General features: G+C 51.7%; 1 protein-coding gene across 5 annotated transcripts; it reads right to left on the minus strand.

Annotated features, from left to right (window-relative positions):
* Positions 1-1867: 1867 nt before the first annotated feature.
* scaf11 (SR-related CTD-associated factor 11) lies at positions 1868-16681 on the minus strand. Of its 5 annotated transcripts, none has more exons than XM_079735862.1 (15): positions 16501-16681; positions 12511-12558; positions 11398-11555; positions 10626-10709; positions 10111-10190; positions 9855-9925; positions 9736-9773; positions 9545-9618; positions 8998-9123; positions 8027-8166; positions 5717-7849; positions 4439-4779; positions 3583-3750; positions 2792-2911; positions 1868-2588 (listed from the first exon to the last, which is right to left on the minus strand). In XM_079735862.1, exons 2-15 carry the CDS (start codon positions 12527-12529, stop codon positions 2493-2495), a joined length of 3648 nt encoding a protein of 1215 aa, XP_079591988.1. In that variant the 5' UTR covers positions 12530-12558; positions 16501-16681; the 3' UTR covers positions 1868-2492. The 5 variants fall into 5 exon arrangements, with proteins under 5 accessions (XP_079591988.1, XP_079591989.1, XP_079591987.1 ...); XM_079735863.1 differs by having other exon boundaries at positions 2792-2905; positions 9855-9928; XM_079735861.1 differs by having other exon boundaries at positions 9855-9928.
* Between the last annotated feature and the right edge of the window lie 997 nt (positions 16682-17678).

Raw genomic sequence — 17678 nt, forward strand, 5'->3', positions numbered from 1 at the left:
CACCACCTGCACTGAAACACTGAACCTCTAAATGGTCTGGATGCATTTAAAGGTCAACCGTAAGACAAGCCAGTAATCCTCACCGCCATTATCTCGCCCGCAGTGGGAACATTGGTGATCTTATTTACTGAGCGTAAATTGGTTTGCATACGATTACGTTAAGGTCAGAGGGGCCCAGTCTCACGCACTGACACTCAAATTACCCTCCTCTCTCTCACACACACAGTCTTCGAATGTAAAAAAGGATTTCCAACACTGCTTAATAACGTTGTAAGTGGTAAGAGCTGCTGTTATATGGGGTAGACCAGGGTTCAAGACCTTATGCGGGGATTTTTCATTGTGTGAATTGAATGTCAAGATAACATTGAATTGCATATTGGGTAATGGGTAAGTATTTCAGCAAATAAAAATCAGGGAAAAAATGGATAATTCCCGTCTTAAACAACTTTCGTGGCCATTCGGGTGCACATTCCTGAGTTTACGAGTTGCACTGGTATGCACCAAGAATACCTGTCGTAGCAAAAGCGCTTTACCGTACCGATCGATGTAGATGCGCAATCGCTTTTTAAAGTGCAGATAGTGTGACCGTTAGAACCCTTGTAGCGACCGCACGCTGAAACTGGGTTTAAGCCGTCTTAGTTATCCTGTCAGCTCACAGAATTTAACAAAGTAATCTAAATAACGCGGTACACGTCAATTGCTTTTCATCGTGATAAGATATGGCAAGTGATAGTGGCGCAAATTAATTAAGGCAGCCGGGGTAATAATTGTTAAAGTCACCCAAAAATGTATTAAAGGGGTGTGGGTTACTTGAAGCCAACCAATTAATTAATAATAAAAAATAAAGTAAATCATATAAAAGAAGAAATATATATTAACTACTACTATATCTGGGATATATATAGGGTTTCAGGGAAACCTATGGGCATGTTTGGAACACATGTCATTCACAGGACGGAAGGCTTTTTCTGTGATTCAAGGGAAAAATAAATAGTATATTACAACTGAAAAGCAAATACTGCCGCAATGAGGGGGTTCTGTTGGACTGTGGAAGTCCAGTGTGGGTCGGAAAGTCCAATACCCAGAGATCATTGAACACCTACATTTTTTAGGTTTGGGTAAATATAAGTTATTAAAACTTGGGCGCAGGTGTGTACAGTCATGTCTTCAGCTTGGGGCAGGCCCCCGACCGGCTCCCAACAAATGTGCCGCTCAAATCTCACAGGAAGGTTTTCTGAAAACATGACCGCCCTTCAAGGTCATTCAAAGGACGGAAGGCTTTTTCTGTGATTCAAGGGAAAAATAAATAGTATATTACAACTGAAAAGCAAATACTGCCGCAATGAGGGGGTTCTGTTGGACTGTGGAAGTCCAGTGTGGGTCGGAAAGTCCAATACCCAGAGATCATTGAACACCTACATTTTTTAGGTTTGGGTAAATATAAGTTATTAAAACTTGGGCGCAGGTGTGTACAGTCATGTCTTCAGCTTGGGGCAGGCCCCCGACCGGCTCCCAACAAATGTGCCGCTCAAATCTCACAGGAAGGTTTTCTGAAAACATGACCGCCCTTCAAGGTCATTCAAATAAGGATTTATCTCAATTACCGTAAAAAAAAAAGGCCTTTGGTTTCCATTAACAAGCAAGCGTTTTTCTGGGCAAGACCGCTCCCTAGTGACTCAAAAACAGACGACATCTGATGCAAAATTAAATTGCATACCAGCAGTGTGAATTCCCCTATTTTAGTTTTACACCTTGATTCAGGGCTGAGGCCCATATCATATATATATATAAATCACATAAAACCTTTAAAGTACAATGTTTCAACGCATCATTAAACCACACGTTTTCTCAGGAAACGACCATTTTATTTCACTACTGTGGGATTTTTGCACAGTTCCTGTTTTCCATCAACAATTATTACATGTATTGAAGTCCCACCCCCTTCTGCACACCCATGATTGCGATTGGCTCACTGCTGATTGGCTACATTATTATTTCCTGACTTCCCAACCAACCAGACTCATCCACGCAAATCCCGCCCCTCCGCACGGGCTGTAGATTAATAAAGGCAATGCATGTCTGGCTTCCTTTAAACCAAGCGCTCGTCGGATTTGATCATTATATATTTTCTTTAAAAACTAATAATTGAATAAGCAGTGTTTCAGGAGGCGTAGCCCACGGTGTCTTCCTGAGGCGTTGACATTTATGCAAAATAAAGGGCTCTCGCGTTACAATTTACGATTAGATAAAATTTTTCTACAAACGAAATGTGAAAATCTATAGAAACAAAAATGAGAAGAAAAGAAACTAAAACAAAAACTAAATCTTCATTTCATGAAAAGGTACAGATATCAAAACGAAACGGGTCCCCCCCCCCCCCCCCCGGGGCCCCTGGGTTGCCGCGGACGACGGGGCGGCCCACTGCAGCCCGTCTGGGAGGGGTGCGTCGGCTCTCTCGTGTTTTTTGCTTCCTGACCCCCGGCGGGTCCGGCTCACTTCTTGCGCGCGTGTTTGTACTTATCCACGTAGGCCTTCACCAGGTTGGCCACCTTGCTGGAGTTCACCTCGCCGCTCCTGCTGTGACACACCTGGAGAGAGGGAGGACACGCCCAGGGTTAGGGGGGGACACACTGCTGGGGTGAGGGTGGTCCACCTAAACCCAAAGGGAATCCAGAGTCTTATTCGCAAAGACAGCATATGTTGAACGACTCAAAGTACTAGTCAAAGTAACACACACACACACGAGATTGCGTCCACTAGGGGAGCCGTTTGCCACTTCTCAGTCACTGACCTTCTCCACTGCTTTCCTGACGATCTCCTTGTACTCGTCCTTGGTTATCTCCTTCTTCTGGTAGTACGGCTTGATGGCGTTCTTCACCGCGTTCACCGCCCTCTCCTGGATCTGCTGTTTCTGCAGCAAAGATCACAACCAATCCCAGGGGCTTAACTCAACACCACAGCGAGCTGCTCATCACTCACCCCCAAAACCAGAGGCTCATCACTCAGCCCCAAAACCAGAGGCTCATCACTCACCCCCAAAACCAGAGGCTCATCACTCAGCCCCAAACCAGACTCATCACTCACCCCCAAACCAGAGGCTCATCACTCACCCCCAAACCAGAGGCTCATCACTCAGCCCCAAAACCAGAGGCTCATCACTCACCCCCAAACCAGAGGCTCATCACTCAGACCCAAACCAGAGGCTCATCACTCAGCCCCAAACCAGACTCACTCACCCCCAAACCAGAGGCTGATCACTCACCCCCAAACCAGAGGCTGATCACTCACCCCCAAACCAGAGGCTCATCACTCACCCCCAAACCAGAGGCTCATCACTCACCCCCAAACCAGACTCACTCACTCACCCCGAAACCAGACTCATCATTCATCCCCAAACAAGCGGCTCACACACAGCAGGCGACCACCAAATCATGAAGGAATTCAAACCGAAACGGACACTCTTCACACGCGGGGGGCAGGAGACAAGCAGACCCAGCCATGCTGCTCCACCCAGCCATGCTGCTCCACCCAGCCATGCTGCACCCAGCTCTGCGTAGGGTGGTGGTGGGGAGTTAGGGGTACCTTCTCCTTTTGGGAGCCGCCCCCCGTCCCCCGGGCCTTGGAGGGCTGGCCGGGCAGCGTGGTGGACGTTGGGAGAGGGTGGGTCTGGACCTGGGGTGGGGGGCCACCCACTTTAGTCTGGGTGACCGTCTGAGGGGGGTTCCCGAAGGCCAACGGACCAGCGCTCATCTAGGACAAGAGACCAGCACGCCCCCCCCCCCACACCAGAAGAGAGATTTAACTCAGCATCTGTCGCCTACTCTCTCACGCTCTGTTTGTGTGTCTGTTTTGTTCGATCTCACAAGCAAACAACACACACCAGACACAGACACTGACAGATACACTGGTGGGGACGAGGTCTGAAAACAGGTCTGAAAAATGATCTGAAACCAGTTCTGAAAAAGAGATCTGATACCAAGTCTGAAACCAGGTCTGGAACCAGGTCTGGAACCAGGTCTGGAACCATGTATGAAAAAGAGATCTGATACCAGGTCTCAAAACGAGATTTGATACCAGGTCTGGAACGAGATCTGATACCAGGTCTGGAACCAGGTCTGGAACGAGATCTGAAACCAGGTCTGGAACGAGATCTGATACCAGGTCTGACACCAGGTCTGGAACGAGATCTGAAACCAGGTCTGGAACGAGATCTGATACCAGGTCTGGAACCAGGTCTGGAACGAGATCTGAAACCAGGTCTGGAACGAGATCTGATACCAGGTCTGACACCAGGTCTGGAACCAGTTCCGGAAAGAGATCTGACACCAGGTCTGAAACTTGATGCGAAACCGGGTCCGAAACCAGGTCTGAAGCCAACCCTAACCAGGTCTGAAACCAGGTGCAGGAGAGGGGTCGGTGGGACGGCGGTGAGGCTCACCTGGGCGCCGTGTCCGTCCGGCTGGGCGGCGGCGGCCGTCAGCCCGCCGTGGTGCATGGGGGGCGGAGGCGGGGGTGGAGGCGGCGGGCCGTGCGCGCCGGGCGCCTGGAAGTGAGGCACGGCGGGGTGCATGTGCACGGGGACCTGGGGGGCCATGGCGTAGGGCGCGGCCGGCTGCAGGCTGACCCCCCGCTGGCCCCCCGCGGCGTAGGGGTTGTGGAGCAGCCCCGTCTGGGGGGGGTGCGGCAGGGGCAGGGGCAGGGGCAGCAGCGGGGGGGGGTTGCCGCCGGGGGCGTTGCCAGGCACGCCAGCCTGGGGGGCCGCGTCAGCCTTAAAGGGGTCTGAGGAAGAGGAGCAGGACGACACGGTGAAGAACAACGCTCAGGTAGGGTTGGGCGATTTCAGCGTCAAACAGTCACAAAACTAATATAATCCATTTTTATTATTATTATTATTTTTTAATGTTTTATAGAAAGTGCAGCTGGATGCATATCTGTACATCATTTTAGATTTGAACATTTTCTTTTTGACCATTTTGTGTATTTTTTCAAGGCGAAATTTCAAAGTTCTTCTAAGTGTTTTCGGGAGAGACATGCCGAAATAAATACATCATGTTTTCAAACTCAAAAATAACCGTTTGAATAATCATGATTTCAATGTTGACCAAAACAATCGTGACTATGACAAAACGTCCTCACCGCTGGCTGCTTGAGCTTTAAGGGTCGGCTAAACTCAGGTGGTGGAGGACAGGAGACACAGCTTGGTTTGAGAAGGTGTTCATGGCACAAAAGTGAAAAGCTCATATTGCTAAAAGTAAATGAGTCCACTGCTACCTGCACTACTTTCAGTCAGTGTGAGCATGTTCATCGGGGTGGCTAGCGCCAACTCATGAATGCTATCTCCAGCAGATCGTTATTCTGGTGGTTAGGGCTGAACGTTTTAATAGTTAAATAAAGATGTTAGAATATCAGTTCAATTCATCTCAACACAGAGGCCTAGCCAAAAGGAAGAAGCAGTTTATATGTTAACTGCTTCCAATGTTGTGTTGGTCATACTATAGAATGATTTATTGCTTGTTTAGTGAATAATACAGAACATTAGGAGCTTTAAAAAGAAAAATCGCATTCTAAATCCAGCGCAATTGGTCGAAATAATCGCAATTAGATACTTTCGACCAATTCGTTCAGCCCTGCTGGGGGGGCTTCCATAAAGCCAATCCCCTCATCGCCGTCGAACCGACGTTAGGTTCTGCGCGGTTCTGAAGGCCTCGGGTCTCACCTGCTGGCTCCTCATCCGTGCGGTTCCAGCCCCCTCCTCCTCCGGCTCCTCCTCCTCCTCCCGCCCCCCGGTCTCTCCTGGAGTAGTAGTCCTGGACGTCGGCGGGGAGCGTCTTCCTCACCGCCCAGCTGGACTCTGACGACCAGCCTGAGCGGTCCAGCATGGAGTCCCCCCGGTCCCCCATGTCCTTGCGCCACCCGCCCCCCCCGCGGTTCTCGTTGAAGCGGCTGTAGGCGTCGCCCCCCGACCCGTTCCCGGCGCCGGGGAAGTTCTTCCTGCCCCCCCAGCTGTCCCCCTGCTGGCCGGAGGAGGAGCGGCTGCAGCCGCCGCCGCCGCCGCCGCGGCCCCGCTCGGACGGCCCCCCGCGCCACCCGGAGCCCCCCTCCCAGGGGGCCGCGCCCCCCCGCTGCTCCGCCACCCAGTCGGGGTCCCGGGAGCGGGGCGGTGGGCGCTCCGGGGAGGCGTCGGCCGCCGAGCCGTTCTCGGAGTTCCCCCCGCCGCCCTGGCCCCTCCAGGGGTCCGCCCCCCGGCTCCCCCTCCACGCCGTCCCCCTCCCCCGCTCTCCCCTCGGCGGGGAGCGCTCTCGGGAGGCCGGCCGGTCGGGGCTGGACCCCCGCCGGTGGGCCCGGGTCCGCGACCGGGACCTGGAGCGGGAGCGGGACTTGGATCTGGAGCGGGAGCGCGACCTGGACCGCCTCCTCTTGCGCTCGCGGCTGCGGTCCCTCCGGGGTGGGTCCCGTTCCCGCTCGCGCTCCCGCTCGCGCTCCCGCTCCCGGCTGCGGGGGCGGGAGGAGCGGCGGGAGGGCGGGCTGCCGTCGGCGGCGGCGGGCGGGCTGCGGGAACGCCGGGAGGACGGGTCCTGCCGGCCCTCCGCCTTGCCGGCCCAGGTGGAGGAGGGCGAGTGGAAGCGCGTCCGCCGCTGGCGCCCGTTCTTCCGCTCCTGGCTCCGCTCCCGCTCCCCGGGCCGCTCGGTTGCGGCCGCCCCGCCGCGGGGGGGCGAGGCCGCCGGGTCTTCGTCAGCCGGGGAGGCGGACCCCTTCTCGGGGTCGGCGCCGGCAGGCCGGGCGGGGGGGTCGTCGGCGGGCTGGCTGCAGTCCATGGGGACCGCGTTGGTGTCGTCGTCGGAGGGCGCGTCCTCCGGGGTCTTCTCCCCGGGTGCCCTCCCCTCGGGGCCGGGGGACGGATCCCGGGCCGCCTTCGGGTCCTCGTCCGTCGGGGTGTCGCGCTTGACGTCCGCGGCCGCGGCGTCCGTCTGGTCTTGGCCGTCGGAGTCGGATCCCGGCGAGGGGGGGCTCCCTGGGGAGGGGGGGCCGGAGGGGAGCCGGGTGTTCCTCTCCCCCTGGGGGGAGTACGCTCCTTCCGACCCCGGGCTGCACACCGGCACCTCCTCTTCCTCCTTGTTGTCCCTGGAGAAAACATCTCCAGGGCTGTGTGGTGGAGAGCTCGCCGGCAACGAGTGGCTCTCCTCCTCCTCCTCCTCATTATCTTTGTTCTCCATCTCCTCTGGCTCCTCCTCTTGTTTCTCCTCCGGGGGGCTAGGGGGCTCCACCGTCTCGTCGGGGGTCTCCAGGTTGTGGGAGGGGAGGTCGGGGCTCCCGGGGCTGGGCAGCGGCCTCGTCTCGGGGCTCCCCTCTGCGTCCGAGTCAGAGTAGACCGCCGGCCTCGGTGGGGAACTCCCCTCGGCGCCTCCCTCCTTCTCCTCCTCCTCCTCCTCCTCCTGGTGGTCCCCCCCTCCATCCTCCTCCTTCTTCTCCTCCTCCTCCTGCTCCTCCTGCTCCTCCTCGCTGGCCGACGGCGAGCTCAGCACCGGGGCCGACACCTTCCCCTTCCCGGGGCCCTTCCCCTTCTTCCCGGTCTTCCGGTTCGGCGCCTTCCGGCCCTTCCTCTTGCCGGGCCCCTGGGCCGTCCTGCCGGGCGGGGGCGGGGCCCCGGAGGACGAGGAGTCCGAGTCGGCGGGGCAGGGCGGGGAGGAGCCTGGGTCCGACAGCGGGGCCTCCTCCTGGGACCGGCTGTTGCGGCCGGAACGCCGGGATGGGGCCGCCTGCTTCGGGGGGGCTTTGGAGCCTGAGGCCCGGCCCCCACGCTTGTCCCCGCCCTTGGGGCATGTGACCGCGCAGACACGCCCCTGGAATACTGCGGGGGGGAGAGACGGTGAGGGGGCGGGGCTTACAAGCTGCTCGATCATCACAGTAAAACAATGTTTACGTGGTTATATGTTGGGAGTGTAGATAGCAGATTTTTTTTTAAAATAGAGTTGTACGTTTCCACACACACACGCTTATATAAAACTATAAAAGATTTGTCACTCACCAAAATGCCCGGGACTAGGAGCGGGAGTGCGTCCTAGACCGAAGGAAGGGGCGAAGCTGAAGTCGAAGGTGACAGGGGGCGACTGGAACGGACACTGGTTCCAGTTTGACGCAGGAAACCTCTGCCTGGAAACAGCAGCACTAGAACACAGGCACCAGCCGTCAGGACGAGCGAGCAACACTTTCGCCACGTCAATCATCTCAATGTGCATCGCTGACAAACATAACCCTGCACATTTAAAAAAAGACTGCTTCTCCGCCTTTCGAGGAATCATAACATGAAAACCGAGCTGCCGTCTGGTCGTCTGAACGCAGTGTTTATCCAACATCAGCCTCTCTCTGCAATAGAGGCTGAATCAGCTGCCGACACACCATCAGCCCGTCGGCCTGCACCCTGCAGAAGCGTCTTCACATAACACGAAACTGAAACGCAGCAGCCTAATACGTCCCAGCACTGAATGTATGTTGTATGTCCTGGCACTTAATGCCCACACTAATTGTATTTTGTACGTCCTAGCACTTAATGTACGCGCTAATTGTATGTTGCATGTGAAAAACAAATAGTACTTAGCATTGTGTAGCATCTTATCCTAGCTATTTTTGTTGTATATGGGGAATGTGTTAACCTAGCAATTGTTAAGTGCTTGGCACTTGGTTATACGAACATTCTTACTGTACCGACAGAGTACAGTAGTATATTGTCATAGTAGTAATATAAGACAGTAGTAATATATTGTCGCTTTCATTTTCTTCTGACAAATTATTATAAGTTGCTTTGGAAAAAAAAGCGTCTGCTAAACGCCCTAAATGTAAGCTAATCCTGGACACGTGCCAAGTTCTGGACCAGTTCTGAACCAACACGGATGTTTCCTTTGCGGAATCAGTCTAAACACACCGACGATACCAGGGGGAGGGTCTTGAGCTGGTCACTTCCTGTTTACGTTGCACTTGCAAGAGGGGAGGGGGTCATACCTGGTGGGGCCGCTGGCGGGTATTGGGGCCGCCGGGCCCAGCCACGGACAGTCCTGAAGCTGCCGTTTACACTGTCCTCCCTCGGGTCCTCTGGCCAGCTCCTCCGTCACCCACAGAGGATCTGTTCTGCAGAGACGACACGACACAGGGACGTCACCGACCACAGCCACCGACTGGGCATGAACACACCGCGGGAGGCCCCGCCCCCAATATGCAAATCAAAGATAAAATCTGGGCCATACTTAGGGGTTCATGTGAGAAAATGTGCAATGGATTTTTTGGTTTGTTGCGATCCTAATTTCGGACACGTTTATACACGAGAGAGTACTGTGGTTGATACGTTTATTGATGCAATCATTTACAAATGTACCTTTTGTAACATTGATTACCATATTCTCAGTAACACACTGCCAAATAAATCTCCTTCAAAAGGAAGACGAGGAAAACGACTTAATGGCGTCCTAGACAACGCCCTGCAATGCTTCGCTGTGGGGTTCACGTTTCCACAGTGACCTGAGTGGGGGGGGGTGCGTTCGGCGGTACTTACAGGTCCTGTGAGAGCGAGCCCCGGATGGCGGCCAGCGGGGCGGGGGCCCAGATGGGGCAGCGGGTTCCCCTCACCTGGGGGGGTTCAGAAACAGAGCCGGGGTGTCAGAGCGGCCGGAACAGCTCGACGCCATAAAGGTGTCTCTCACACACGCGCACGCACACGCACACACACACGCACACACAGAATACCTTCTTTCTGTTCATGGAAGCTGGATCCTCATCGCTACCTGGAGGAGCAAGGCACATGTCAACAAACGGAAGTCGGCGTAAACAAAGCAAAGCATCAATGGAGACTGAGGACCACTCACACTTCCTCACGAGTCCTTTAGATTTAGCGTCCGACTCGTCACTATGCCTCCGCACGCGCCTGCCTTGTTTACTTCTGACGAGAACAAAACAAACAAAATGGCGGATTGTAAAAACACTGTTTTATCCTGGTTAGGAAGGTTGACAGTTGGAATATAAATAACCCTTAAGGACAAGATATGAGGAAGCCAACTGAACTACACAGCATCGTGCTAGTAGTTCAACGGAACAATAGTTCATAGGATGGATTATACTGACTTCAAACAAGAGCTTGGTTCTGGACTCCGGCACAAACATCTCTCGGAATCTGGTTGGCTGGCTCGCTTCTTCACTGGCACCTGGAGACAACACAATGCACACTGCTGATTTAAGTTTGGAAACTACACAATACACACTGCTTCTTTAAGTTTGGATAAATCAACAGAATTCGCACTGCTGCTTTAAGTTTGGTTACAGCATAATACACACTTCTGCTTTAAGTTTGGAAACAACATAATACACACTTCTGCTTTAAGTTTGGAAACAACATAGACGTGTGGAGTATGAACCAAAAGATAACTAAGACAAAACCTTTTTGACTTGTATAGTAAGACATAGATGGGAGAATGGCCATACAAACTAAACATGAGGAGATCTGTTTGGCTGCATCCGGACCAGTTTGATGTCTGCTTTACAGCTTCACCAGTATGAATAAACAACTCATCGTAACATGAAGATCAGAGGCTGAGCTCAGGGGGGAAGGGGTGTTTGAGTGACAGCTAGAGGAGGCGTACCTGAACGCAGCCCTGAGGGTGGTCCCACATGTAAACGTTATGGAAAGGCTGTCTGTCCACTGGACAGGAAGGAACCGTCTGGGACTGTCAACAACAAAAGAGAGTTTCACAATAAGAGTGCTGTTAATACACAGTGCGCATGCGAGACACACAACATCGCCAATTAAAACTCAGAAGACAGGAACTCGTTGAAATTTGATCCAGAGTCCAGACCTCTACCCTATCATTTCTTTATTATCAATAGTAACCATAGAAACACAGAATACATGCATTGGAATGAATCAACTTTAACAACAAAAACGGCATGTACTCATAATCGATATTGTGCTTAAGTCCCTGGTCATTTGCTTCCCTTTAGGTTTGTTGTGGTGTTGTTGATGTCCACTCTGCGTCGTCAATGACACAACAATTGTTTCCCATCTAATCTCAAGACACACGCACATTAAAAAGAAAGGCCTATCTCTACCATTGGATGTTATTAAGTGAAGACATCTACATTGAGGAGTGACCGCACACCTAATTGACCTATGGCTCTGATCGTAAGCCTGACCAATCACAAACATGAGCCGACTGGATGTGCAATAAAACAGTGTTAATAATACGTTAAGGAGTGACCTCACACCTAATTGACCTATGGCTCTGATCGTAAGCCTGACCAATCACAAACATGAGCCGACTGGGAGTGCAATAAAACAGCGTTAAATAAATAAATAACAATAATAATTAATGGCGACACAGTGAATGTTTAACGCAGTACTGAGAGCTGGCTGACCTCCGCCCAAGTGAGCAGACACTCCAGGCAGAAGAGGTGGGTGCAGCTGTCGGGCATGGCGAGGCCAGCCCCGGGGAGAACGCCCAGGCAGATGGGGCATCGCTCCACCTGTTGCTCCTCCTCCTCCTCCTCTGATGCATCTGGACACCGCTGGCAACCTGCACACACACACACACACACACACACACACACACACACACACACACACACACACACACACAGGCACATGCGCAGAAACAAGCACACACACACACACACAGGTAAACGAGCCCGCACACACAAACACCTATTTTAATACAGTATCTATACTACTTTATTGATCCCAAAGGTGTTTTCCAGCAGAATATAAATTAAGACAAAAGAGGAGAAGAGCGTCTGAATAGAAACAGAACAAACTCTGAAGAGCCCGCTAGAGACTGAAACCTTGACCCAGGCTAGTGTTCCAGACCTGCGCTGTTGTGTGTGTGACCCTTTGTGTCGTGTGTGACCCAGTGTGTCGTGTGTGACCCGGGGTGTTGTGTGTCTGCCCGGTGTGTTTTGTGAGCCGGAGTGTTGTGTGTGACCTGGAGTGTTGTGTGTGTCCCGGTGTGTTGTGTGTTTCCCGGTGTGTTGCGTGTTTACCGGTGTGTTGCGTGTATACCGTTTTGTTGTGTGACTTGGTGTATTGCGTGTTCCCCGGTGTGTTGTGTTGTGTGTGACCTGTTGTGTTGTTAGTGACCCGGTGTGTTGTGTCCGATGTGTTGTGTGTGACCTGTTGTGTTGCATGTTCCCTGGTGTGTTGGGTTGTGTGTGACCCGTTGTGTTGTGTGTGTGACCCGTTGTGTTGTGTGTGTGCCCCGGTGTGTTGTGTGTGTGCCCCGGTGTGTTGTGTGTGACCTGTTGTTGTGTGACCCGGTGTGTTGTGTGTGTGCCCGATGTGTTGTGTGTGTGCCCGGTGTGTTGTGTGTGACCCATTGTTTTGTGTGTGCCCGGTGTGTTGTGTGTGACCTGTTGTTGTGTGACCCGGTGTGTTGTGTGTGTGCCCGATGTGTTGTGTGTGACCCGTTGTTTTGTGTGTGACCCGTTGTGTCACGGGTCAGGCTACCCTGTTCTGACATGTGTCTGGTCACTCACCATCTCCAGAGCCAGGCATCTCCGGCCCGCTGTCTGCCCTGACGACCGCTGGATCAGACCCCCCACACACACACACACACACACACACACACATAAAGAGAGAGAGTCAAATGAATGAGCAGATAGAAAACACTCCACACGACACGACCCATGAGTTCAAGACCCTTTACATTTACATATAGCGCATTTAGCAGGCGCTTTCTTCAAAGCGCCTTAAGCGGAGTCAACCCCTCAAGGCGACAGCCAGCTCGTCGGGAGCAGTCAGGGTGAGGCGTCTCGCTCAGGGACACCTCGACATTCAGCTAGGAGGAGGCGGGGAGCGAACTAGCAACCTTGGGTTTAAAAGTAAACCTGCTCTACCTGCTGAGCTTAGCCAACCCTTAAGACCCTGGGACGTTCCATGTTGCTTTAACCCCCAAGGTTGGGAACCACTGCAAACACACACACCATTTTATCCGTCTCCACATTCACCACAACCAGGATCTATGGTCGAGACCCCCTGAGGCTGGGGGCTCAGAGAGCAGGCCTGCAGACAGAGGGTGTCTGGGTTAAATTCATACACCAGACCGCAGCGCGTTCTGAGTGCTGCTTCCAACACCTGAGGCCCCGGCACCTCGTTTCAGGAGTGGTGAAGCCGCAACCAAACACAAATGAGGGGAAAATGAAGGGATTAGAGATTAAGTGATTAGGCTCGTCTTGTTTTGTAGGCGGGGTGGCCCCGCTTCACGTCTTTCGGTTGGCACTCGCCCCAAAGTGGAACCGACACGCTCGATGGAGCTCTATGCCAGACAGAGGAGTCTGATAACAGGACCACCCACGCCCGGCCTACAGACTCACAAGGCCAACCCCCCGTAGGCTGGCTTTGTGTATAACTGGGATCAGTCTACAGAAGGGGTCAGGCTAGGAAGGGATCAGTCTAGAGAAGGGGTCCGTCTAGAGAAGGGGTCAGTATAGGAAGCACGAGGGGGGGGGGGGGGGGGGGGGGGGGGCTGGTCTAGAGCAGGGTTCTGGTTCCCATGAAGCGCTTCCAAACCTCTGCAGTGGCTCCGTGAACTTGAACTTGGAAAAACTAGATATTTTTTGTACGTCTTTCAAAAGCGAACACCTCTTATTTTGGAGATCATGGGGATAATGTGTCGCTAAAATAACAAAGTGTTTTAATATTTTTTTTAACCAAAATAAAAGTCAATCTACAACTAAAAACGCGCACCGCCTTTCTTCCACCTGCAGGGGGACCGTCTGGAGTTTGACACCCGGTGAGCTAGCCATGGATACAATGAAAAAACAAATAGATAATAAAAAAGGCCTTCCAGGAAGTAGAGTAGCAGTTCATTCTGTGTGGACAGGTTAGTTTACTTTTACTGCAAATAATGCTGGCTTGACTGTATGCTTGATGTGTGTGCCAGAAATGATTAAACAACAATGTCTAGAAGACATTTCCAGAACAATCGCAGAGATTTGGCTGAGAAGAACCCAGCTGGACACAAACGAAAAAGAGCGATATGGACCTGCAGCGAAAAGCTGACAAGGGCAAATGCTTTCAAGAAGTGGCTCAAATAGCCAGATACAACTTCTGCTGCTGCTGCTTGTTCTGTGGCCGTTTAGAAGATAGCTAAGCGTTCACAGACGACTAAATCATGAAAGAAGCATTTATCATAAACTTCACCGCCTCTATTCTCAGACCTCAAAAAGAAACATGAAGTTGTTCAGAAACCATTGACAGAACCATTTGGTGAGAGAGGGACCCAAGTTGGCTCTTTTGATTGTGAAGGTGGCAGACCCCTGGTCTAGTGGTAAGGGTGTCTGAGTCCCCAGTGAGATCCATGACCCCTACCCCTTGGTTTAAGTGTGCTCAATGAATGAACAGTGAATAGAAATGTGAAGTCCCTCACTTACGTCTGCTGTAGAGGAACAGCCAGAGTTATTAGTGGTTCATGTATTGAGGCTTTGTTAACTTAATGAGTATGGATGTGTCGTCTTTAGTCTTCTCTACAGCAGAAAGACATGAAACGAGAAGTCTCCATGGGCTCTGAGCCTCCCTGGGCTGGGAGTACAAACAGACTGGAACAGACTGGCTTCAGTAATGGAAGAAGCGGAAAGACTCAGAGGGATAAAACAGAAACACGGGGCAAATGTTCTGCACTCAAACCAACAGGTCTGCCCTGAAGACTGGGAGACCATGAAGCAGAGACAACTGTTCAGTCATTTTTAACCAGGCACAGCAACTGGTCCCGTCTGTTCACATGCAACAATACCCCCCATTCACTAGCGATATGGATACAGCCCCCTGCACACAGAGTGTGGTACTGACCGTAAAAACATTGATCATGATTGCTCTCCCGAATATGGCTTGGAGGGCCTTAACCTGAACTAGAAGTTGTGCTTCCAGCCTTTAGGCCATAGCAGCTCATGGAGTGCGGTCATTAACTAAACTATGCATAAAGAACATGCATTCTACCCCTTGTTATCGGTACCAACCTTGTTCAACTCTGTACCTTTCCCTTGATGAGCACCAGGATGGCCTTGTAAATAGTTGGCCTGATCAGAATACACAAGTGTGTTTCCAATGGTATGGCCATATTAGCTTGGTCTGATCTGGTGATCCAATATAGTAGCTCTTTTTTCAACCTTGCTTATTAAACACGTGCCAATGGCAGTGTTTGGCCAGCCCGGTTAAGGGTTGCCCTGTGGGTTTGACCAACACAGAGACCCCAACAGGCCCACAACGGCAAGGGGACGTTAATGCAGCCCAGCACACACACAGCTGTTGGATTCAACAAAAATATATTTCTCAGATGCCAGAGCCAGACAATTGCTTCGCTGGCTGGCTCACTGGACGTCAGGAACGGGATTTTAACATGAATTTGCCCTGCTACACCTGTTGGAAAACGCTGACTACAGTAGAGTGCGTGTACATTATGTGAACATTCACCTCTTCCATATCGAAACTTAAATTACATTATTATGCAATAATTTCATCCCTCTGGACAACTGTTGCCCTGCGAAAAAAATCAAGATCAGATACCACACATTGAAATAAATCCCAGTAGTATTATACTTCATATTAAGCATATAGGTATTGTGCAATGCAAGTTAAAAGCTTTGTCCCTGGACCCTGACCGGCTGTATGTACAAACCACAAATATCGACGTTTACTTTATTTTGTGGTATGTGTAATTTCATTTTTTGTGGTTGAGGTATTTTAATAACTTCAGGCATGGATAACTTACGAGTGTTCAAATATCAAAATACAATAGAATTGTTTCAACGAATGAATGACCATCCACGGACTGTTGTATCTTGAAATGGTTCAACATTAAACTGAACATTCAGTGCACATTTAAACCACTTCAGCTATAAATCCAGATGTAGAACACAATGGGTGAATTGGAGTGAGCATATACCATAAACCCACAATAACCATGAGTTGTGCAACACTTGGGAGACGACACAACCTCCACTCATAAACTCAGCTCCTCCAAAGCACTGATCCCCCTCAAAGCCCGGGGGTTTAGGGGGAAATGTCCCGGTGTGAGCGGCTCACAGCACGGTTGGGTGGACGGGAAACTTAAATGAAGTGTTAAGTTAAGTGTCTGGTACTCGGAGTCCCTGAATCAGTAGTCACCGAGTTGACCGAGTGAACCCTGCGCCGCCGGTGCCAACACGACGATGACAACACGGTGGCTGTTTGTTGGCTAGTGCTAACGCTAGCTAAAAACATAGCCTGGTTAGCTGGTTAGCTAGTGAGCTTCGTCCGGGTCATCCTCCCGCCCGGCCGAGAGGAGCCTCGTACGGGCCACGCGTGGCATTACTGAAGGTCACAAACAGGCTAGCCTCTACGGCCAAGTGCGGCTAACCCGCTAGCTAGCTGACCAACAGGCGGCTCGGCGGAGCGCTCCCCCTGCACACGTCGCGCTAGCACGCTAGCAGCAAACAGTTAGCATGCTACGCTAGCGGCTTTCTCTCGCTGGCGTCCATTGAAGTACTCACCGAAAGCCTTGCGAGTGGGTCTGCGCTGCCGGGCTCCTGAGCGGCTCAGGGTCTGGGGCCAGGCTCCGGCTTGGAGGTGTCGGGGAACTGTGAGTAGTTCTGGTGGTTTCTTTTCCCTAAAAACTCAATGTTGCTTTCAAAAAGTCTCGGCCACATGTCTCGAGTGTGTGGGACTTGTGGGTTCACCTGCTGCCGCCTGCCGGCCGTCAGTGGCACTGCAGCCGCTGGAGCTCGGCGCTCGTCGTGCTGAGTTCGGGACGCCTCGGGGTTTCGGAGGCAGCTCGGCGGTCGTCGTGCTGCGTTCGGGACCCCTCGGGATTTCGGACGCGTCTCCAAAGCGCGAATAACAGGAACACTGAGGTCCGACTCGCAATATAGGCGAGATTACATTTGTATCCTGCTTTTTTATGTATGTCCATTGAGGTTGCAATGTCGCAATCTTTCATATTTCCTCTACATTTGAACCGACACAAAATATGAAATGGACCAGTGGATAGTGCAGCAGGACCAGTGATTTAGGTTCATTGCAACAGATTTCATATTAGGCTCAAGGTCTCACTTTAAATCAGCAAAAAAATCAAAGTGTGTTGTTTTAGCCATAACTATTAAAAGCAGTATAAAAATAACAAAATTAATAAATGGTAAGGTCACATGCATTGTTATTTTATTGGGGTATTTAGTCAATTATTGAGGGTTAAAGGTCCCATGGCATGCCACCAGGTGTGGTGTGATTAGCCGCTACAACAACCTGGCGCCCCCCTACCTCTCTGACCTTCTCCACCGCCGATGCCAACCTCCTATACCCCATCAGGACCAACCTCCGGTCCTGGGGAGACAGAGCCTTGATGCAGCCGCCCCCGCCCTCTGGAATGCCCTACCCAACGACATCTGCAATGCCAACACTCTTTCATCTTTCAAAACTGCCCTTAAAACACACAGCTTTTCAGCCTTGCTTTTAACCTTTAAACTTTTGTTTTGTTTACATTTGTTTTGTTTAGCATATTCTTTTATTTTCTTATGATTTAGCTTATGAAGCGATTGTGAAGCGTCTTTGAGCACTGGGAAAAGATCTTTTGATCTATTATTATTGCAAGCCGTTTTGGAAATCTGCCCCTTATGACATCACAGGTGGGCGTGTCCACCTAGATGTGTGACGGATAGATGAGCAACGTTTGCTA

The sequence above is a fragment of the Pollachius pollachius genome, assembly GCF_949987615.1.
Source record: "Pollachius pollachius genome assembly, chromosome: 4".
Taxonomy (NCBI): Eukaryota; Metazoa; Chordata; class Actinopteri; order Gadiformes; family Gadidae; genus Pollachius; species Pollachius pollachius.